The sequence below is a fragment of the Bufo gargarizans genome, chromosome 1 (genome assembly GCF_014858855.1).
Source record: "Bufo gargarizans isolate SCDJY-AF-19 chromosome 1, ASM1485885v1, whole genome shotgun sequence".
In the NCBI taxonomy this organism is placed as follows: domain Eukaryota; kingdom Metazoa; phylum Chordata; class Amphibia; order Anura; family Bufonidae; genus Bufo; species Bufo gargarizans.
In genome coordinates, this window is record NC_058080.1 from 617335778 (window position 1) to 617359070 (window position 23293).

Sequence of the window (23293 nt, forward strand, 5' to 3'; positions counted from 1 at the left end):
GATCCCCCCATAATAGTCCCATCCATAGATCCCCCCATCATAATGCCATCCACAGACCCCCCCCCCCCCCACCATCATAATGCCATCAACAGATTCCCCCCCACCATCATAATGCCATCCACAGACACCCCCCCATCATTATCCCATCCACAGATTCCTAGGGAGGGACTGTAGTAGGCGGGGAGAGCGGCGGGGCAGTGCAGGCACTGTACTCTGTCCCCGCCGCTCAGTATGTACTGTATTATATGTAGTGTTAATCATAATATCTAAACTGAATAATGATGCGCTCCCCCTGTGCTTACCGGTACACATCACGGGCGGCCGTAATTCACTGAGGTCACATGCCTGCTCCGCCTACTCCATTCATAAAGTAGCTGCTAGTGCTTACTACAGGAGCGTGACATGTACCGGTAAGCACAGGGGGAGCAGGGTGAGAGCATCATTATTCAGTTTAGATATTATGATTAACACTACGTATAATACAGTACATACTGAGCGGCGGGGACAGAGTACAGTGCCTGCACTGCCCGCCACTCTCCCCGCCTATTACAGTCCCTTTCTAGGAATCTGTGGATGGGATAATGATGGGGGGGGGGGGGGGGGTCTGTGGATGGCATTATGATGGGGGGGGGGGGGTCTGTGGACGGCATTATGATGGGGCAACTGAGGATGGGACTGTTATGGGGGGGGATCTGTGGATGACACATATAGCAGTGTCATCCACAGATCCACCACCCTATAACAGTGCCATCCACAGATCCCCCCCATCATAATGCCATCCACAGATCCCCCCAACCATCATAATGCCATCCACAGATCTTCCCACCATCATAATGCCAGCCACAGACCCCCCCATCATAATGCCATCCACAGCTCCCCCCTTAACAGTGCCATCCACAGATCCCCCACATAACAGTGCCATCCACAAATCCGCCACCCCATAACAGTGCATCATCCTCAGATCCCCCATAATAGTGTAATTCACAGACCGCCATTAGTTCAAACCCACCAATAGCACACCTTTTGGTTAAAAAAAATGTTTTTCTTATTTTCCTCCTCAAAAACCGTCTTATAGGACAAAAAATACAGTAGCTGATAGAGACTCTGGGATTATGGATAGAAGAGAAGGGACTTCTGGGCCAGAGAGGTATATTTGAGGGTCATCAGCATAGAGGTGGTACTGAAAGCTATGGGACTCTATGAATTGATCCAGGACGTATGTATAAATTAAGAAGATTAACCCCTTAGTGACCATCCATGCACTTTTTTACGGAGGTCACTAAAGGGGCCATAGGCTGGGCTGACGCTATTTTACGATGACCCAGTCTAAGTGCTGCACGGTTCCCCTGTGCAGCGGTGAGCAGGGACCCAGCTCTTACATAAGAGCCACAGCCCTGCTCTAACAGCAATGGTGCCCGCTGCATGTAAAGTGCTAACAGAGGGAGCGGACTCCCTCTGTCTCCCATCGGCACCCCGCAAATGCGATCACGGGGTGCCGATGTGTGTGAAGGCTGCCTGGGGTCTGATGTAGGCCCCAGACCAGCCTTTAGTAATTTCCAGCAGGCTGCGCCTCTCTGGTCAATGTCAGAATAGCATTGCCATTAAAATGCAATGCACTATAGGGATAGTGCATTGCATTTTAAAAGCAATCAAAAAGCTGTCTGTTATAGTCCCTTTGTGGAACTATTTAGTGGTAAAAATAGTAAAAATTAAATAAAAATATTATTTAGTCAATAAATAAAATCCCATAAAGAAAATTACGCTTTTTTTAAATTGAAAATACAGGTGAAAATTTGAATATCGTGCAAAACTCAGCAATACAAATTAAAAGCAATGGCAATAATGCAGCTTAAAATTTTTATTTTGTGAAAAGGTTCAATATTCTAGGCTCAAAGTGTCACACTCCAGTCAGCTAATTAATCCATACCCCCTGAGCAAAGGGCACCTGAGATTGTGACTTTGGGGTTTCATAATCTGTAAGCCATAATCATCCAAATTAGAACAAATAAAGCCTTGAAATATCTCGCTTTGCATGTAATGAGTCTATTTCATATATTAGTTTCACCTTTTAAGTTGAATTACTGAAATAAATTAACTTTGCAGGATATTCAAATTTTTGGAGTTTCACCTGTACACTTTTCAATTAAAAAAAATTGCAAAAAAAAATTATAACCCCCATATGTCTGGTATTGCCACATCTGCAACGACCCGGACTACATAAATATCATGTAAATTTTCCCCTACGGTGAACGTTATAAAACAAGGCTGAATTTACTCCAAAATGATAGCAATAAAAAATACAAGTCGTCCCCCAAAAATCAAGCCCTCACACAACTCCATAGTAAAAAAAGTTATGGGTCTTGTGAAGTGTCAATGCAAAAACATTTTTTTCTTTAAAAAAAAAAAGGGGGTTTTATTGCAAAAAGTTGTAAAACGTAAAAAAAACTATATGTATTTGGTATCACTGTAATCGTACTGACCCAGAGAATAAAGGTATTGTTATTTATACTGAAAAATTAACGCTGTAAAATTTATAAAGTAAAAAACAGTGGCAGTATTGCTGTTTTTCCCATCTCCCTTCCAGAAAGAGTTAATAAAAGTTAATCAGAAGGTTTATATGCACCCCAAAATGGCGCCATTAAAATCTACAACTTGTCCCGCTAAAAACAAGCCCTCATAAAGCTATATAGATGGAAAAATTAAAAAAAGTTATAGCTCTTGGAACGTGAAGGTGAAAAAAGGAAGAAAAACACTTGGTCAGTAAGGCCCAAAACAGGCTGGTCACTAAGGGGTTAATGGTCCCAGGACATAACCTTGAAAGACACCAATAGAGAGAGTATGTGATGAGGAGGTGGTGTGTAAATGGGAGACACAAAATGTTTGGTTGGTGAGGTACAGAGAGATTCAGGAGAGGGTCAGGTCTCTGATGACGATGGAAGAGAGAGTTTGCAACAGGAGAGGGTGGTCAACTGTGCAAAGGCAGATGACAGGTCAAGAAGGAGGAGTACAGAGAAATTATGTTTAGCTATGGCAGCTAGCAGATCGTTGGCGACTTTGGTTAGGGTTAAGGTAATTTTGCATAGGGTTCTACCTGAATTAAATATGCTCCAATTTCCCAGAAAATTGATATATAACACTATCTAGTCTCCTAGGACTTACAATTTTTGTGGAAAGACTCTAGGACCAGAAAGACAGAGAGAGAAAGAGAGATAGATAGAGAGAGAGACTAGTATGCTACTCTTGGTTGCTGGGCAATTTATATGCATTGTCTGGAGGATACACCCATTATGGAGAGCACTTAGTATGCACAGTACATGTGTGAAGTATTGTAGGCCAGGCAACGTTCCTCTGGGTTTCTAGGAAAGATATTGAAATTAGCTTAGCTCTATAAATATATATATATGTATCACAGAAACCCAGAGGAGCATTGACTAGCCTTTGCTCAGCTCCGTTAAAGGGTATTTACTGTGACACAGTCAGGGGTTTTGTCTGGGAAGGCAGGTATTTTCCTCCCAACATGTGTGGCTGGGATGGTTTCCAGCCAGGTGAGTTTAAGTGCGATCCGCGTTTTGGCAGCACCTGGTTGTCCTTAAAGGGATTCTGTCATGACATTTTAGGCCTATAACCTATACATATGGCCAGGTCCATACTAATAACCTGATTCCGAAATTGTCCTTATTAAATCTCCCTGTGGCTCTATTAGCACATAAAACAGGTTTTTATAACCTGTCATTCACCTACCTAAGGTGCCCAAGGGGACGTCGCTTCATACAGTGTGCCCGGCTGCACCCATCTCCATCTGGTGCCCAGCGCCGCCTTCTTAGTTGAAATCGCTGCCTCCGCAATTATCCGGTCCCTCTGCCAGATCCCGCGTGTGCGCACTAGGCATAACCTGAGGGACCGGACTATTGCGGAGGCGGCGCTGAGGTGAGGAATGCGGCGATTTCAACTGGGAAAGCGGCGCTGGGCACCAGACGGAGATGGGTGCAGCCAGGCACACTGTATGAAGCGACGTCCCCTTGGGCACCTTAGGTAGGTGAATGACAGGTTATAAAAAACTGTTTTATGTGCTAATAGAGCCACAGGCAGATTTAATAAGGACAGTTTCTGATTCTGGTTATTAGTACGGACCTGGCCATATGTTTAGGTTATAGGCCTAAAATGTCATGACAGAATCCCTTTAAATAGGCAGCTGGGCTCAGCAGCTGAGTCTCCGTGTTGGGATCTGAGGTTTTGTGCTGGACTGGAGGGCTGAGACCCATGTGCAGGGGGAACAGGCCCCCTAAAGCCTGCTGTGGACTACTGGAGGCAGAACTGCCAACAAGGTGACTTGTGCAATATGAACTTTCCATTGTGTTTGAATTAACACCAAAGATTGCAAAGTGAGTGGGATCAGAGGGTGTGCGGACAGTTCAAGATGGACAGTTCTGATGTAGGGAGTAGTGAGATGGGGGTGACAGCTGGATAGAGAGGATGGGTCCATGGAGGGTTTCTTGAGTATGGGTGTGATGGTGGCATGTTTAAAAGAAGTGAAGACACTACTGATTAGTGATAGGTTGAAGAGGTGGGTAACAGTTGGGATAAGCATGTTTGTAAAGTTAGGGATGAGGTGGGATGGGATTGTGTCAAGGATACAGGTAATGGGGTGTGATTTGAAGATGAAGGTGGAGTGGTAAATAGGTTACGTGGGAAGAACTTTGAGTAGTTGTATAAAGGAGTTTTGGGGATTGTTGGTTGAAGCTTTCTCAGATAGTGTCATTTTTTTTAATGTGAGGCAAAGGCTTCTGTTGAGATGAGGGGTGTGGGAGGGGGGCACGGGGGCAGGGGGATCAAGTAGGTTGCGTTAAAGGGGTTGTCTCATCATGGACAATGGGGGCATATCGCTAGGATATGCCCCCATTGTCTTATAGGTGTGGGTCCCGCACCTATATCGAGAACGGAGCCCGGCAAGTGAAGGAGGGCATACTGCGCATGCGCAGACGCCCTCCATTCATTTTCTATGGAGCCGGCGAACACAGCGGAGCGCTGGCTCGGCTATTTCCGTCGGCCCCATAGAAATGAATGGGAGCAGGGGACGCGCATGCGGACCGGAGTCCTCCAACCACTACCTTGGGGGGCTCTGTTCTCGATATAGGTGTGGGTCCCAGAGGTGGGACCCGCACCTATAAGACAATAGCGATATGCCCCCATTGTCTATGATGAGACAACCCCTTTAAAAGTATTAAACAATTGCTTGGGCTGCAGGAAAGAGATGATATAAGAGTAGTGAAGTACAGTAGTCCATTTTAGAAAAGGCAAGTGCAAGTTGAGAACTGCTGGCTTGTAAGCGATGAAGTGTTGCTTGGAGTGGGTTTTCTTTCAGGAAGCTTGTTTCAGGATTATTTTTTATTTTTTTGGTCTGGTGAGTGTGCCAGGGTTGTTGATTGATTTGATGAGTTCTACTGTGTGTGAGAGAGGCAAAAGTTGGGGGCTGAAGACATACTGGCATTGTAGAAAACAGCGGCTGCGATTAGAAGCGGTTCACAGATACATCCAGGCAAAACCTGAAATATGCCGAATGTTCAAGGTGGTTAAATAACAGCTGAAAAATAGAGATGCTATTCAGTGATGGGGCTGACATCTACCATGGCAACTGACCGCAGAGGAAACAGGATAATCCATCACTATAAATATACCATTACTCATTTTAAAACCAGGGAGAGCTTTGCAGAATTCCTTTACATTTGAATTGTTAATCACATATAAAATAACATTAGAAGCCTATAAAGCAAAGCCACAAGTCTATAAAGCACCAGTTTCCTATCACTTAGAGACTGGGGGTAGACAGTGACTGCCCTTGGGCAGCAGATGACATCACAAAATGACATAGCAGTAAATCGTATACTAAACTGTACATAAGTCTCTATGAAATTCAGGCTACTTTCCCACTTGCTCTTTCCCTTTTCACTATTGAGATTCGTCAAGCAGTGCTTTTCTGTCAGCGATGTGGTGCGGAGCAAGACAGATCCGTCCTGACACAAAATGTAAGTCAATGGGGACGGATCCGTTTTCTCGGACACGATAGAAAACTGATCCGTCCCCCATTGACTTTCAATGGTGTTCATGATGGATCCGTCTTTGCTTTTCAGAGATAATACAACCGGATCCGTTCAGAACGGATGCAGACGGTTGTATTATCACGATGGAAGCGTATTTGCTGATCCATGATGGATCCGCCAAAAACGCTGGTGTGAAAGTAGCCTTAGCTGCACTTCATTGCCATGTTTTCATAGCAACCAATCAGATTGGCTCATTTTGTAAGGACCCTCACAGTGTAAGGACCTAAAGGGGGCTGCCTTACTGGGGAAGGTGGGCTCACACAATTTGAAAAACGTGTGCCTAGAAACTCATTTAACTTACAGTTTACATAATTTTCTTTTCACCTTAATAAGAGGTGTCGACTAACCTTGTATTAGCATTTTCAAACACATTCTGAAAAGAAAACTAAATCTTGACTTTGAATCTGCCGTGGGCAAAATGACACTTTTTCCTTAGAATAGTTGTATGCATGTTTAATGTATAATCAGATGTAACTTTCTGTAAGTAAAATCTTGTCATTTTGTTCCAATCCGCCTTCAAAAGATTTACCAATTCCCAACCACTCATTGACTATAAATGTCCTGGGTGGTCGGGTTTATCTCTGATCGGACGTTTCTGAACGTCGTTTCAGAGATGGCACCTGCACGCTAATCGTGCAGCTGCCAAAAGGGGGGGTACGCTGCCAGTGACAGCAAGCTACACCAGAGAGAAGGCTGTGGTTTGCTTTCCGTCCTGAGATGGGGAGCAAGACGTATCCTTCTTTATCCACAATGCAAGTCAATGGGGACAAATCAGTTTACTCTGACACAATCTGAAACAATAGAAAATGGATCCGTCCCCCATTGACTTTCAATGGAGTTCATTACGGATCCGTCTTGGCAATGGTAAAGATGATACAACCGGATCCATTCATAACGGATACAGATAGTTGTATTATCAGTAACGGAAGCGTTTTTGCTGTACCCTGCCGGATCCAGCAAAAACGCTAGTGTGAAAGTAGCCTAAGCCCACATGTAGCTCATTCAACAAACCAATAAAAAAAAAAAAAGTTATAGCTCTTAAAAACCATAATAGAAAATTCCATGTTAGAACATCCAGATGTCGCTCCTTCCCTTCTGAGCCCTGGTGTATCCCTAAATAACATTTTACGACCACAATTGGGGTGTTACTGTATTTAGGAGAAAGTGGGTAGCATATAGTGGGGGGATATTCTCCTGTTATCTTTTGTTAAAAAGAAAGTTTGGGCCTAAAGCACCCTTTTCTTGTAAAAAAAAAAATATACATTTCATTTTCACAGTATTAAAAATTCTATGAAACACCAATTGAGTGAAGTACTCACTACACCCCTTAAAAATTCCTTAGGTGGTGTAGTTTACAAAATGTAGTCCCTTTTTGGGGGGTTTCACTGTGGGGATACCTCAGGGCCTCTTCAAATGCAACATGGTGCCCAAAGACCATTCCAGCAAAATCTGCCCTCCAAAAACCATATGGCACTCCTTGCCTTCTGTGCCCTGTCGTGTGCCCAAACAGCAGTATATGACCACACATGGGGTATTTCTGCAAACTTCAGAATCAAGGTAATAAATATTGAGGCTCGTTTTGTTGTTAACCCTTGATGTGTTCCAGGAAAAAATTTAAATTAAAGATTAAAATGGAAAAAAAAGTGAAATTTTGAAATTTCACCTCTATTTTGCTTTAATTCCTATTGAATACCTAAAGGGTTAACAACGTTTCTAAAACCAGTTTAAAATAGTTTGAGGGGTGTCATTTCTAAAATCGGGTCATTTATGGGTTGGTTCTCTTATGTAAGCCTCACAAAGAGACTTCTGAACTCAACTGGTCCTTAAAGAAGTTGACTTTGGAAATTTTCTTAAAATTATGCCGACATAAAGTAGACATATGGGGAATGTTAATTAATGAATATTTTATGAGGCATTACTATCTGTCTTAAAAGCAGAGAGATTCGAATTTAGAAAACAGTGAGTTTTTTAATTTTTTGTTAACTTTTGGATTTTTTTAATAAATAAAAGGTATAACATATTGACTCAAATTTACCATTAACATGAAGTACAATCTGTCACGAGAAAACAATCTCTGAACGGCTTGGATAAGTAAAAGCGATCCAAAGTTATTACTTCCACATGTCAGATTTGCAAAATTAGGCCTGGTCAGGAAGGGGGTAAATAGATTTTTCTGCTTCTTTAAAATTAATGGCGTACCCTGCGGATCTCTTTTTTGCAGATTAGATGCTGACCCATTCACTTATATGGTGCCCTTTTCTTCCATTCCACAATTCCGCAAAACAAATGAAACATGTCTTATACTCAGTAAAAATCAGGATGTGGCCCCATTGAAATCTATGGGTCTGCAAAAATACAGAATGCTATCCATTTTTTTGCAAACATACTCAAGTGTCTGCAAAAAAAATGATCCGCATTTTTGCCGACAGCATACGGCCGTCTGAATGAGCCCTTTACCAGATACTGCTTCCTACCTTCAGTAGTGCTTGCGCCTGGTATTACGGCTTCATTCATTCAATGAAGGGTATTGAGTTGCGATTCCAGACACAGCCGGTACTACAAATACAGTGTAGACAATAAGGAAGGAGCAGTACCAGGGTTGCCAACGGTCCAGAAATTTCTGGACAGTCAGTAAAAATAGGTGACTTTTTTCCTGTACCAGTGAAAAAATTGATGTGTCTGTGATTTTTTTTGAGGTTGGTGTAAATTGACTAGATTATTTTGGTGGTAATTATCATCATTTTACAGCTCACAGTAAATGCTGGTAATGAGGTGTTATCAGTATACAGACATGGATTATCTTTGTCATTCATTAGGGTTTTTTTTCAATTTCTCCACAAAACATGTTGGCTGGCTGTGATTTTGGGACAAGGTGTCAAAAAAAGAAAAATTCTGGTTGGCAACCTTGCGCAATACTTGCAGGAGCACTTGAAACGGTTATTATGTGTCCAGCAAAAGTTGGACCTCCGCTAATATTGATGACCTATCTTAGGGCTAGACCGCCACTTAGAAATCGATTCTAAAAAGGACCTGTCACCTCCCCTGACATGTCCGTTTTAGTAACTACTTGCTTCAGAATTATTACGAGGAGGATGCATCTATTCTTATGACTCTATATTGTGCCATTCCTTTATTATTCCTGTTAGAAGTTATAAATGAACTGCTAGCAGTTTGTTATGAAGATCCAGCGAGATCAGGGATCAGCACTCCAGCCGCTGTGAAACTACAACTCCCAGTATGCAAACATGCTCAGCTCTTCTTCTAACTTCCATAGAAGTCAGTGAAGCATTCTGAGTGTTGTAGTGTCACGACCTTTGGTCATGGTCGTGACTTCTTGTGACCGCATGCAGTTGCCTGCGGTCTAGGTGTGGTTGCCGCTAGCAACATTGGATATGTGGCAGCAGCGCTGCCTGAGCGGTATTAGGCAGCTTGCTGCGGTAGGCATGCGGTTGCACCTGGCAACCTCTCCTTTAGGTGTGCCTTTTATTGGTGGGCACAGTGTGTTTGTTGTGTGTGGACACTGTTCCTTTTAGTTGCTGTCTTCCCTTCCCTTCTGTGGTGTTGGAAGGGTTAATTCCCTTCCCAGTGTGTCTGTGAGTCACTGGGTGTGTCTGACCGGTGGGTGGGGCCACTTGGCCTATAAAGCCTCAGTTCCTGGCTTGGTTCAGTAGGTTGCTCTCAGCCATGCTGGCTGGAGCAGCCTCCTGTTTCCACCATCTACCAGTGGGGACCATCCTTCTGGTCATAAAACCTCTGTTGGGAATTTCTATGTTTCACGGTGTTATTTAGGTGTGTGTGGGGTTTTATGTTAGTGCAGCTTGTGGTCCTGGGTTCCTGTGGGATGTCTGGTGTGTGCTGTGTTCGTTGGTGTCTGAACCGCAGCACCTGCACATGGGATCCAGGGTTTGTTGTCTGTGGCAGGTGAGTGATGTGTTGGTCCCATTTGCCTGTCACTGCCATAAGTCTGTTATTGTATTCCCCTGTGTTGCTTGGCCGTTGAGACTCCTGCTCCCCCGTTCCTAGGAGGAGCAGGTCGTCTCACTCTGTCCCCTAGTACAGGGCCGACTTGAGGGCTCGTAGGGACTTTAAGGTTCCGGCGTATGAGTCCTCCTACCACCAAGGTCGGCTCATACAGACAGGAGACAGGGTCAGCGTTAGGGACGCTATAGGAGGTGACCTGCTCCCTAACTCTGTGGTCCCGGCTAAGTGGTAACCCTACCTTCTCCTGGCACCGCACGGCTGGGGGTTTTCCCCACCGCCAGCCGTGACAGTATGACCAGAAGGATGGTCCCCACTGGTAGATGGTGGAAACAGGAGGCTGCTCCAGCCAGCATGGCTGAGAGCAACCTACTGAACCAAGCCAGGAACTGAGGCTTTATAGGCCAAGTGGCCCCACCCACCGGTCAGACACACCCAGTGACTCACAGACACACTGGGAAGGGAATTAACCCTTCCAACACCACAGAAGGGAAGGGAAGACAGCAACTAAAAGGAACAGTGTCCACACACAACAAACACACTGTGCCCACCAATAAAAGGCACACCTAAAGGAGAGGTTGCCAGGTGCAACCGCATGCCTACCGCAGCAAGCTGTCTAACACCACTCAGGCAGCGCTGCTGCCACATATCCAATGTTGCCAGCGGCAACCACACCTAGACCGCAGGGAACTGCATGCGGTCACAAGAAGTCACGACCATGACCAAAGGTCGTGACATGTAGTTTCTGAACAGCTGGAGTGCCGGAGGTTGCTGATCCCTGAGCTACATAGCCCAGACAAGCGTGTAGTCAGTGGACAAGCCAAGGTCAAGGCAGGCAAGAGTTCATTCAATGATAGGTCAGAGAAGGCACCACAGGGTTCATAGGATGAACAGGCAGAGGTCAGGACAGGTGTAACAGGATTAACCTAATAAACGGGCATAGGTCAGACACCTTCCCCATAGGGCACCCTAAATAATCCATAAAAAAGCAGCCATTAACTGGAGACAGATCAAGCGGCGTGCTTGCCCTTAAAGAAGCATGGAGAATGTAAGCACCCTAAGGGAGCAGCACAGGAGGCAGAGATAGCCATAGGAGGCATAGAGTGTAGAACATATATGCCAGCAGCTGTGTCTGCCAGCGTCGCCCTGCTCTGTCCTGACAGACCACCAGCAACACAGAGCTGCGGGAGGGAGATTAGTCCGGTGGCTATGCACGCGGAGAGTGAGATGATGCCTGGGGGCGTGGGGCGGCTGGCATCACATTCACCCATAAAGCCTTAGAAAACAAGTAAGCTTGAGAGTTATAGGGCTATTTATAAGCCATAAAGCCTTCCTCTGTCTTTCCTGGACACCCATGGCTTTATATAAAAAGCTGCATTAGTGTCTTATATACTGGATCGTCCTAAAAGAAGCCATAACAACATAACTTACCACTCAGCCAGATCCTAAAGCTGTAAGACTGCAATAATATCAGCAGGTTATGGGATGCATAATGAGAACTATCAATGAAATAGTATTCAAGTTGTAATTGTAGTTTTTATGCTATTCTTAGGCTTCTCCCATATGCACTCCTTTATTGTAATGGGAACAGATCCCAGAGAGACTGCAGACGGAATGAAGAGCGATACCTATTACAGTGCAGCTGGGAACATTGCAAGTCATTTTCCGAGTCCCATACATTAGATGGAGGAAAGGAGAGGTTGTTTACCAAGCATCCATATTAGAGAGCCGCTGTGATTGTTATGACAGCTACATCATCTGTAATGCTTTTTGCTGCATTATGGGAGAAGACTGCAGGACTATAGGGCGTAACGTGAAATGCTGTAGCTTTCACATAAGCATTCATACAGAAAGGAACCACCTTCACCCTTCAGACAGATCACCCAAGTCTTATAAGCAGTGAACGCTGACAAGATGTTAATTTCTGCATAGCTTTCCCAACTGCAGGTTGTTACAATGAATCAAGAAATGTCAATTACTGGTTTGTTTGAATATTCATGTCTGCACTCTAGAAACTCTGGTAAGTGCATTTCTTCCTGCGCACAGAGGGACAGGCTATGCTGCGCGGCTTACTGTCCTGAGCTTTACTTTCACCTCACGCTGCCCCTGAGGTCTGACAGCTGTGAAAACTGTCAACATCAGCCGTCATCATGTCAGACAATGGGAAGCCAAGCGGAGAATTCAGAAGCTGCTGGATAAAGGTTATCACTTGGGGTTGCATTCAATTCACACCCTTATCATCTGGCTGGGATCCTAAGTAGTAGTGTCCGGGCCATTTGTATTGTATAAAGGAATCCTTGCCTATAGATGGAATACATTTAATATTATCACTGGAATATAAGGCAAAAAGAGAGGTCATCGCTTTGTCTGGATCGTAACTGTCATCAGTGGAAATAGAAACAGTGTGACAAGTGTCAGAAATAAGAAACTGGAGATCCTATAGGGTTATATAGCATTGCATATGAAAACGTTAGTGCTGTAACGGGTGCATTTCCGTATACTCAGTAACGGGCCTGGCTTTGTTTTAGTAGCTATGCTTCATGATGTCTGGTAGCGTTGAGCGAAGTGAGCTTCGGATGCTTCATCAGAAGTCGCTTTGTTCAAAACTTCGGATTAATACTCTACGGAGATCCGTCTCCATACAGTATTAGAATGTATGGGCTCCGATGAGCCGAAGTAAGTTATTCACAAAGTTGCGCATAACTTTGGGAAAACTCGGCTTTAGTTCCGAGGTACTAGTCGGAACTGAAGCAGAGTTCAATTTCAAGTTTTAAAGTGGTTTTCCACTTTAAAAATCAATTACCAAAGTTATTCAATGAAGTCACGTACGACTACTAACTTTGGCTCATCGGAGCCCATACATTCTAATATGTACGGAGACGGATCTCCGTACAGTATTAATCCGAATTTTTGAACAAAGTGACTTTGGAGGTAACGTTCAAAGCTCGCTTCACTCAACATTAAAGGGGTTGTCTGAGTTCGGAGCTCAACCCGGACATACCTCCATCTTCACCCCAGCAGCCCCCCCTGACTTGAGCATCGGAACAGTTCATGCTCCGATGCTCTCCTTATCCCTGCGCTAAATCGCACAGGGCAAAGACATTTTCATGAGTTCTGGTGATGAACCATGCTCTCCATGGGGCGGCCAGGAAGCCCTGTTACGTCACCGTCACTGATGCGTGAGCTTTAGCGCTGCTGTGGCCAGTACAACAGCTAGGGCAGCGCTAAAGCACGCCCATCAGAGCCGGTGACGTCACCGAACACACTGCCGGGCAGAAGCCACCATCCAGCAGTGTGTTGTAAACAAAAGAGGCCTTGTCCTGCGCGATCTAGCGCAGGGCAAGGGAGCGCATCGGAGCATGAGATGCTCTGATGCTAGCATCAGGTGGACTGCCTGGGTGAAAATATGAGTATGTCCGGGAAATGATTCTGACGGCCGACCCTCTGTATACACAGGACATATGTATGTTCAGCAATTTTTTTTATCATTGCACATTCAAATTAATAAGGTTTAATAGGATATTGTGTGGTTATTGATTCCAAGGTCAGCTCCAAATTGTCTTCTGCTAGGCCTTAGGGGCCCTGTTTAATAAGGGACCCACTGGAGGATCCTCTGGTACTCTGGCAGGCCAGTCTGACCCTGGACAACCTTGAGAATTCAGCTACAAAGCCAACAGTATTCTCCACAATCACCACTCAAATACTCAATACTGGAAGAACCTGCATCCAATTTACAACCAAGGAGTCAATAGAGAATACGGTTTGACTAATGGCAGTACATGTGAATGTAGATTATTATAAGCAGTGTAGACAGCCGAAATAAATGCTGAACACGTGAGAAACAGACACAGAGAATAGATAGATAGATTAGATAGAATAGATTAGATGGATAGATAAATTAGATAGAATAGATTAGATGGATAGATAGATAGATTAGATAGAATAGATTAGATTAGATGGATAGATAGATCGATGGATCTGCATGTGTGCACTCTTTATTATAATGGAGACAGGTGATAGGTGCTGATGTGCACTAGACATATACTGGACCCCGTCCGCACATACAGTACATATTACACATACTGGCGATGCCAGCCTTCAGGAACCCCCATCTGTGTGCTCCACAGTGCACGGGAATCCCCCATAGTAAAGAGATAATCCGCTCCCCCCCAGGACACACTATCGGCGCGGAATCCCCCTCCCAGGGACACAGTGGAGGCGGAATCCCCGGGGGCCCCCCGCTCCTCCGTCCTGTCTGCACAGATGATTAGTGGCGGCTGCCTCCAGTGCTCCCCTTCCCACGCACTGCGGCGGCGCATGCGCTCTGCGAGCCTGGAAGAGCCGGGTGATTCCGTGCAGGGGTAACCCCGGAGAGCGCCTGATTAATAATCTGCAGCTGCCGGCTATTTCTAGCTGCGGGGACATTAATAATGCAAGAAGCTCAGTCACTAGGTGAGGGGCACCTGGGACCGGCATCCGAGGCGTGCAGTCTGTAACACTAGCGGGGAAGCACAGGGATTCCCCTCATCCTCCAGTGGTCTCCGGCCAGACAGGAAAGCAGCGGCTCCTCCAGATGCGGACACTGCACTGACGGAGGCCTCCAGAACCGGGCGCGTGTTCTGAGAGGAACCGCCAGCAATAGGTGACTGCGTCTGAACACATTACAGGAGGCTCCCCGGTCCTGAGAGCTGTAATAAGGATGTATGTGCAGGGGGCTCACAACATAGGGCAGGGGCATGAGCTGTAATAAGGATGTATGTAGTGTAATATGTACAGGGGGCTCACAACATAGGACAGGGAGCATGAGCTGTAATAAGGATGTATGTGCAGGGGGCTCACAACATAGGGCAGGGGCTGGAGCTGTAATAAGGATGTATGTAGTGTAATATGTACAGGGGGCTCACAACATAGGACAGGGAGCATGAGCTGTAATAAGGATGTATGTGCAGGGGGCTCACAACATAGGGCAGGGGCATGAGCTGTAATAAGGATGTATGTAGTGTAATATGTACAGGGGGCTCACAACATAGGACAGGGAGCATGAGCTGTAATAAGGATGTATGTGCAGGGGGCTCACAACATAGGGCAGGGGCTGGAGCTGTAATATGTATGTATGTGCAGGGGGCTCACAACATAGGGCAGGGGCATGAGCTGTAATCAGGATGTATGTAGTGTAATATGTACAGGGGGATCACTGTGGTCATGGAAGATAACATAGGGCAGGGGCATGCGCTGTAATATGTATGTATGTGCAGGGGGCTCACAACATAGGGCTGGGGCATGCGCTGTAATATGTATGTATGTGCAGGGGGCTCACAACATAGGGCAGGGGCATGCGCTGTAATATGTATGTATGTGCAGGGGGCTCACAACATAGGGCAGGGGCTGGAGCTGTAATATGTATGTATGTGCAGGGGGCTCACAACATAGGGCAGGGGCATGAGCTGTAATAAGGATGTATGTGCAGGGGGCTCACAACATAGGACAGGGAGCATGAGCTGTAATAAGGATGTATGTGCAGGGGGCTCACAACATAGGGCAGGGGCATGAGCTGTAATAAGGATGTATGTGCAGGGGGCTCACAACATAGGGCAGGGGCTGGAGCTGTAATATGTATGTATGTGCAGGGGGCTCACAACATAGGACAGGGGCATGAGCTGTAATAAGGATGTATGTAGTGTAATATGTACAGGGGGATCACTGTGGTCATGGAAGATAACATAGGGCAGGGGCATGCGCTGTAATATGTATGTATGTGCAGGGGGCTCACAACATAGGGCTGGGGCATGCGCTGTAATATGTATGTATGTGCAGGGGGCTCACAACATAGGGCAGGGGCATGCGCTGTAATATGTATGTATGTGCAGGGGGCTCACAACATAGGGCAGGGGCATGCGCTGTAATATGTATGTATGTGCAGGGGGCTCACAACATAGGGCAGGGGCATGAGCTGTAATAAGGATGTATGTAGTGTAATATGTACAGGGGGATCACTGTGGTCATGGAAGATAACATAGGACAGGGGCATGAGACCTATAATAAGGAATTATGTAGTATTATATGTACAGGGGGGTGATTGAGGTCATGGAAGATAACATAGGGCAGGGACATGAGCTGTAATAAGGATGTATGTAGTGTAATATGTACAGGGGATCACTGTGGTCATGGAAGATAACATAGGACAGGGGCATGTGCTGTAATAATGATGTATGTAGTGTAATATGTACAGGGGATCACTGTGGTTATGGAAGATAACAGGACAGGGGCATGAGCTGTAATAAGGATGTATGTAGTGTAATATGTACAGGGGATCACTGTGATCATGGAAAATAACATAGGACAGGGGCATGAGCTGTAATAATGATGAATGTAGTGTAATGTGTACAGTGGGATCACTGTGATCATGGAAAATAACATAGGACAGGGGCATGAGACCTATAATAAGGATGTATGTAGTGTAATATGTACAGGGGGGTGATTGTGGTCATGGAAGATAATATAGGACAGGGGCATGAGCTTTAATAAGGATGTGTGTAGTGTAATATGTACAGGGGGATCACTGTGGTCATGGAAGATAACATAGGACAGGGACATGTGCTGTAATAATGATGTATGTAGTGTAATATGTACAGGGGATTACTGTGGTTATGGAAGATAACAGGACAGGGGCATGAGCTGTAATCAGGATGTATGTAGTGTAATATGTACAGGGGATCACTGTGGTCATGGAAAATAACATAGGACAGGGGCATGAGCTGTAATAATGATGAATGTAGTGTAATGTGTACAGTGGATCACTGTGATCATGGAAAATAACATAGGACAGGGGCATGAAACCTATAATAGGGATGTATGTAGTGTAATATGTAGAGGGGGTGATTGTGGTCATGGAAGATAACATAGGACAGGGGCATGAGCTGTAATAAGGATGTATGTAGTGTAATATGTACGGGGGGATCACTGTGGTCATGGAAGATAACATAGGACAGGGGCATGAGACCTATAATAAGGAATTATGTAGTGTAATATGTACAGGGGGGTGATTGTGGTCATGGAAGATAACATAGGACAGGAACATGAGCTGTAATAAGGATGTATGTAGTGTAATATGTACAGGGGGATCACTGTGGTCATGGAAGATAACATAGGACAGGGGCATGATCTGTAATAATGATGTATGTAGTGTAATATGTACAGGGGATCACTGTGGTTATGGAAGATAACATAGGACAGGGGCATGAGCTGTAATAAGGATGTATGTAGTATTATATGTGCAGGGGGATCACTGTGGTTATGGAAGATAACATAGGGCAGGGGCATGAGCTGTCATAAGGATGTATGTAGTGTAATATGTACAGGGGGAGACTGTGGTCATAGAAGATAACAGGACAGGGGCATGAGCTGTAATCAGGGTGTATGTAGTATTATATGTGCAGGGGGCTCACAACATAGGACAGGGGCATGAGCTGTAATAACGGTGTATGTAGTGTAATATGTACAGGGGATCACTGTGGTCATGGAAGATAACATAGGACAGGGGCATGAGAGCTGTAATAAGGATGTACAGTTGCAAGAAAAAGTATATGAACTCTTTGGAATGATATGGATTTCTGCACAAATTGGTCATAAAATGTAATCTGATCTTCATCTAAGTCACAACAATAGACAATCACAGTCTGCTTAAACTAATAAAACACACAGAATTAAATGTTACCATGTTTTTATTGAACACACCATGTAAACATTCACAGTGCAGGTGGAAAAAGTATGTGAACCCCTAGACTAATGACATCTCCAAGAGCTAATCGGAGTGAGGTGTCAGCCAACTGGAGTCCAATCAATGAGATGAGATTTGAGGTGTTGGTTACAGCTGCCCTGTCCTATAAAAAACACACACCAGTTCTGGGTTTGCTTTTCATAAGCATTGCCTGATGTGAATGATGCTTCGCACAAAAGAGCTCTCAGAAGACTTACGATTAAGAATTGTTGACTTGCAAAAAGCTGGAAAGGGTTATAAAAGTATCTCCAAAAGCCTTGCTGTTCATCAGTCCAAATTGTCTATAAATGGAGAAAGTTCATCACTGCTGCTACTTTCCCTAGGAGTGGCCATCCTGTAAAGATGACTGCAAGAGCACAGCGCAGACTGCTCAATGAGGTGAAGAAGAATTCTAGAGTGTCAGCTAAAGACTTACAAAAGTCTCTGGCATATGCTAACATCCCTGTTAGCGAATCTACAATACGTAAAACACAAAACAAGAATGGATTTCATGGGAGGATACCACAAAGGAAGCCACTGCTGTCCCCCCAAAAAAATGCACGTTTACAGTTTGCACAAGAGCACCTGGATGTTCCACAGCAGTACTGGCAAAATATTCTGTGGACAGATGAAAGCAAAGTTGAGTTGTTTGGAAGAAACACACAACACTATGTGTGGAGAAAAAGAGGCACAGCACACCAACATCAAAACCTCATCACAACTGTGAAGTATGGTGGTGGGGGCATCATGGTTTGGGGCTGCTTTGCTGCGTCAGGGCCTGGACGGATTGCTATCCTCGAAGGAAAAATGCATACCCATTTATCAAGACCTTTTGCAGGAGAACTTAAGGCCATCTGTCCACCAGCTGAAGCTCAACAGAAGATGGGTGTTGCAACAGGACAACGACCCAAAGCATAGAAGTAAATCAACAACAGAATGGCTTAAACAGAAGAAAATACGCCTTCTGGAGTGGCCCAGTCAGAGTCCTGACCTCAACCTGATTGAGATGCTGTGGCATGACCTCAAGAAAGCGATTCACACCAGACATCCCAAGAATATTGCTGAAATGAAACAGTTCTGTAAAGATGAATGGTCAAGAATTACTCCTGACCGTTGTGCACGTCTGATCTGCAACTACAGGAGACGAGGTTCAACCAGTTATTAAATTCAAGGGTTCACATACTTTTTCCACCTGCATTGTGAATGTTTACATGGTGTGTTCAATAAAAACATGGTAACATTTAATTCGTTGTGTGTTATTAGTTAAGCAGACTGCGATTGTCTATTGTTGTGACTTAGATGAAGATCAGATCACATTTTATGACCAATTTGTGCAGAAATCCATATCATTCCAAAGGGTTCACATACTTTTTCTTGCAACTGTATGTGGTGTAATATGTACAGGGGGGTGATTATGGTCATGGAAGATAACATAGGGCAGGGACATGAGCTGTAATAAGGATGTATATAGTATCATATGCTCAGGGCATTCTCTGTGGTCCTGAAAGCTTGACAAAGCCATGAGAGCTGTAATAACATTGTATGTAGCATATTAGCTGGAAGCTTTACCTAGGACAGGACATGAGCTGTAATAAGGATGTATGGTGACAGGAAAGCTGTACATGTCTACTGCATGTAGGACAAGGACCCAGAGCTGTGTGTCCTAGCATATGTACAGAGAGCTGTCCGTGGTCCTGAAAGTGCATCAGGGCTGCAATACCACTGTATGTGGTATAATATCTGCAGAAAGCTTTGTATGGTGCTGAAAGCTTTACTGTCCCATGTAACACTAGGGCTATATGTAGTATGATATGTGCGGGGGCTCTTTCTGGTCCTGGAAGTTTTATAGATGATGTAACATGGGGTGAGAGCTGTAATCACATTGTATGTGGGATAATATCTGCAGGAAGCTCTCCCTGGTCCTGAAATCTTTACAGATAATGTAACACAAGGGGATAACCCTGTATGTAATATAATATCTCCTGGGGGATATGTGTAGTCAGGGAAGCTTACAGATTACATGGCACCAGGGCAGCGATAACACGGAACAGGGAAGTCTACAGGGCACCAGGTATAAGGGCCTGTAGGATTTCCAGACTACACCTAAAAGACCCGAACACAGGAATAACACTGTATGTAGTATATAACATGTCTAGGGAGTAGCATGGTATTAATATATATGCTACATAGACCACGAGCGTGATGACAGTAACATCTGTGTATGCTGTATATTAGTGCAAGGAGCACTTCATATGGCATGAGAGCAGTAGTAACCCTTTATGTAGTGGAAGACCTGCAAGGAGCTCTTTCTGGTACTGAAAGCCTGACAATCTACATAGGATAAGGGCATGGGGACTGAATGTAGCTAAAGATCTGCAGGGAGCTCCCATGGGTGCTGGAGGCTCTGCGTTTTCCATAGGGCAAGGCAATGAAAGCATGAATGATATTGCCTGCTTCATTTATGTGCATTGAGCGCTTTGTGTGGTTAAAAGCTGCCCAGTGTAGATAGGACATGTGCAGGAAAGCAGCCGTGACACTGTATGTAGGTAGTGATGTCCGTCTACACCCCAGAAGAGTAGTGATAGCGGTGTACCATGTATAGCTGGGGCCTGGGGAAATATGTGATACAATATATATCAATAAAACATATTGGACTACAGCATGAGAAAAAAAAATTGGGATTTTGTATCATATGTGCATGTAATAATAATAGAGTATGTAGTATCATGATGTGAGGAGAAGAGAATAGTGTATTTAGTACAGTATGGGTAGGTTGCTCTGGGTGATGCTGAGTAATGCTTGTTAATCAGCACAGGGAGGTGGATACTGTAAGTGCAATGGGCATCCTCCTGTACACAGAATAGGAAAGCTATAATAACTCACATTATATGCAGGCTAGGCTCTCCCTATATTGGGCATTCGAGGAGTAGTGTCCTCCCTACATGATGGCATATAGGAGGCTGTCCAGGTCTGTGCATTACACTGTGAATGGTGCTGAAAGCTGTGCTGTCTGCAGGACCTAAGAGCATAGACTAATGGAGCTGTCCGTGGTGCTGTCCTGGGACGTGGAAAATGAGAGCAGTGTCTCTATATCCAGGAGATTGAGGGTAGTGATCCAGCTGGCACTCAAAGTGCATGGGCAGAGCATGAAATGTGCTGAACTCTCTATAGTGTGTACTGAGACATAAGCAACCCCCATGTAGAATAGGAGTAGGGGCTGTAAAAGAATAGACACAGGAGCCAAGGAAGGGTTGTCGGCTAGAAAGTAATGAAGAAAGCGTCAAAAGACACCAAAACCTGACATTCTGCCCAAATATAATTCCCATTGTACCGACTGATGGACTATGCTTACAGGGGGTGACTGGGAAGTTCGGGATTAGGCAGACCCTTGTATTCCTTATGAAAATAGTGGTTAAATAACAATCCTGGGTCTGCTACATTGTCAATCCACTCCAAACATAGTCTAACAACGAATCACTCTGCTCTTCCATAGCAGCACACATGAAGGACATTTGTGTCACCTACTACCCCCAATATCCTTCATCATGGCCGGCAATCTGTACAAGCCAAGACAACCCAGGACCAGACATAAGCTGCACGATGTGATCACACCCCACACGTCTGGGAGAACAAGGTCAGCAGTTCTGTCACAAATGAGCAAAAGGAACCCATATGAGAACTGAGAAGAGGGGATGTGAACAACGCCTTGGGGTAGGTCATAGGCAGGTAACGCAGGGGGCACATGCCCTGGCACACCCTTAGCAGACTAGACCGCAGAAGCTGAGGTCTAATGTACTTTCTATAGAAAAGACGAAACTAAAGCTATTAACAATATAAACCAAAAGGTAACAGGTCAGCGATGACAATAGAAGATGCATTAAGTCACGTGGTCAATAAATGTAACAAAGTATCAGCGATGACAAGACTAAACGTAGCGAATAAAATGCAAGGGAGTATCAACATGACACTAAAAACAAAAGTCACGTGTTCAACAAATACAACAAAGTACGATACAAAACAAAATGCATCAAGTCACAAGTTCAACACATGCAACATAGTATCAACTTGTAAAGGAGGGTTAGGAAATGGCTTTACCTGGATCTCTCTGGCGTGGTAGACAATAATGAGCCCAAGCAGGATGACGGTGGAAAGGCTGATAAGGCATTTCAGAGCTAATGAGTACAGCGAGCCCTGCAACAGAAACAGGTGTCAGAAGTTATCACCCAGAAGTTAGGGAGCAGATGGGGCAGTAACTACAGGGAGTGGGCACTGAAGGACCTCTACTGAGCGAGGGCCCCTACCTTGTCGTAGGCTCCCCAGGACAGTTCAGTCTCGATGACCATGACCACGATCCCAAACATCCCGAAGATGAGCGCGTAGTCGCTCAGGCGCTTCCGCTTCTCGAAGAGCGCTCTCCGGTGCCCGAGCCGGTAGCCGATGTTCTGGTTCCTCTTCTTGCTGGACTTGCTGCCCGAGTTCTGGCTGCCCCCCGCCTGCCCGCTGTACGGCACCAGGTTGTTGGAGTTGTGCTCGGGCTTGGACACGACGATCTCCGGGGCGGCGCTGGCCACGGGCTGCAGGGGCTGGGACTCGGAGTCCAGCTCGTGGAGGTTCCTCCGGGACGCGCTCAGGTTGCTGAGCGGTCTCATGACGCCGCCGTTGTACCTGCAGCTGCTCATGGCTATTTCCGTGAAGGGGTTGCTCTCCCGGCGCTGGCTGTTGGGGCTCGCCTGCTGCCGGCTGTGGCACTGCTGGTACTGGTGGTGCTGGTGGGGTCTGCAGGAACTGGCATGGCTGGAAGGCGTCAGCTCACTCACGTTCAGCTGGCTGCCTTGCCGGGAGGAAGAGGAGGACAGGGGCGAGGAGTTGCTGCGGAAAGCGCCGGCGGTGATGGGGGACGAGGTGCGGAGAAGCGGCAGGTTATCCCCGTGGAAGGAGCAGCTGTTGCACTGAAGGCACGGGCCGTCCTGCTGGAAGAAGAGCTGCTCGTCCGGACTGTGCGGCGGCTGCTGGTGAGGGGGAGGAGGAGGCGGCTGCTCTGAGAAGAAGCCGGGCTGGAACTGCAGCGATGTTTCCATGTCAGAGCTGTTAAAGCTGCAGGAGGACCGCCAGGCTGTGCACCCAGCGCAATGCGTTCTGTCAGGGATGGGGAAGTCCTCAGCTCGGGAGGAAGGGCCCATTTCGGCTCCCGTAGAATCAAAACAACACGTCCGATTGGCCGGGCGAACCAAAACAAAGGGCATGACGTCAGCGCCTGGGCGGGCTCAAACAATGAGAGAGCGGAGTGTGGACGGCCAGCGGCTCAGAGTGTCCTAGTGCTGGGACGGGCGGCCGGCGGGAAGCCCTCTGCTCTCATGTCTGCCCCGGGGGGCGGCGCGGAGGTGGGTGTCACTGTGCGGCTGCCATGTGCGCGGCATTCCGGGGGGAGGGGCATCAGAAGTGCTGCTCCGCCGCAGGAGCT

At 45.8% G+C, this 23293-nt stretch overlaps 1 protein-coding gene across 1 annotated transcript in view; it reads right to left on the bottom strand.

The window, feature by feature from the left end:
• KCNN2 (potassium calcium-activated channel subfamily N member 2) overlaps window positions 1–23075 on the bottom strand; it is a 237967-nt gene extending 214892 nt beyond the window's left edge. The window contains exons 1-2 of the mRNA XM_044291181.1: window positions 22134–23075; window positions 21928–22023 (exon numbers count right to left, since the gene is read on the bottom strand). Coding sequence (XP_044147116.1) covers window positions 21928–22023; window positions 22134–23075 — 1038 coding nt within the window. The remainder of the gene's footprint in view (window positions 1–21927; window positions 22024–22133) is intronic.
• Between the last annotated feature and the right edge of the window lie 218 nt (window positions 23076–23293).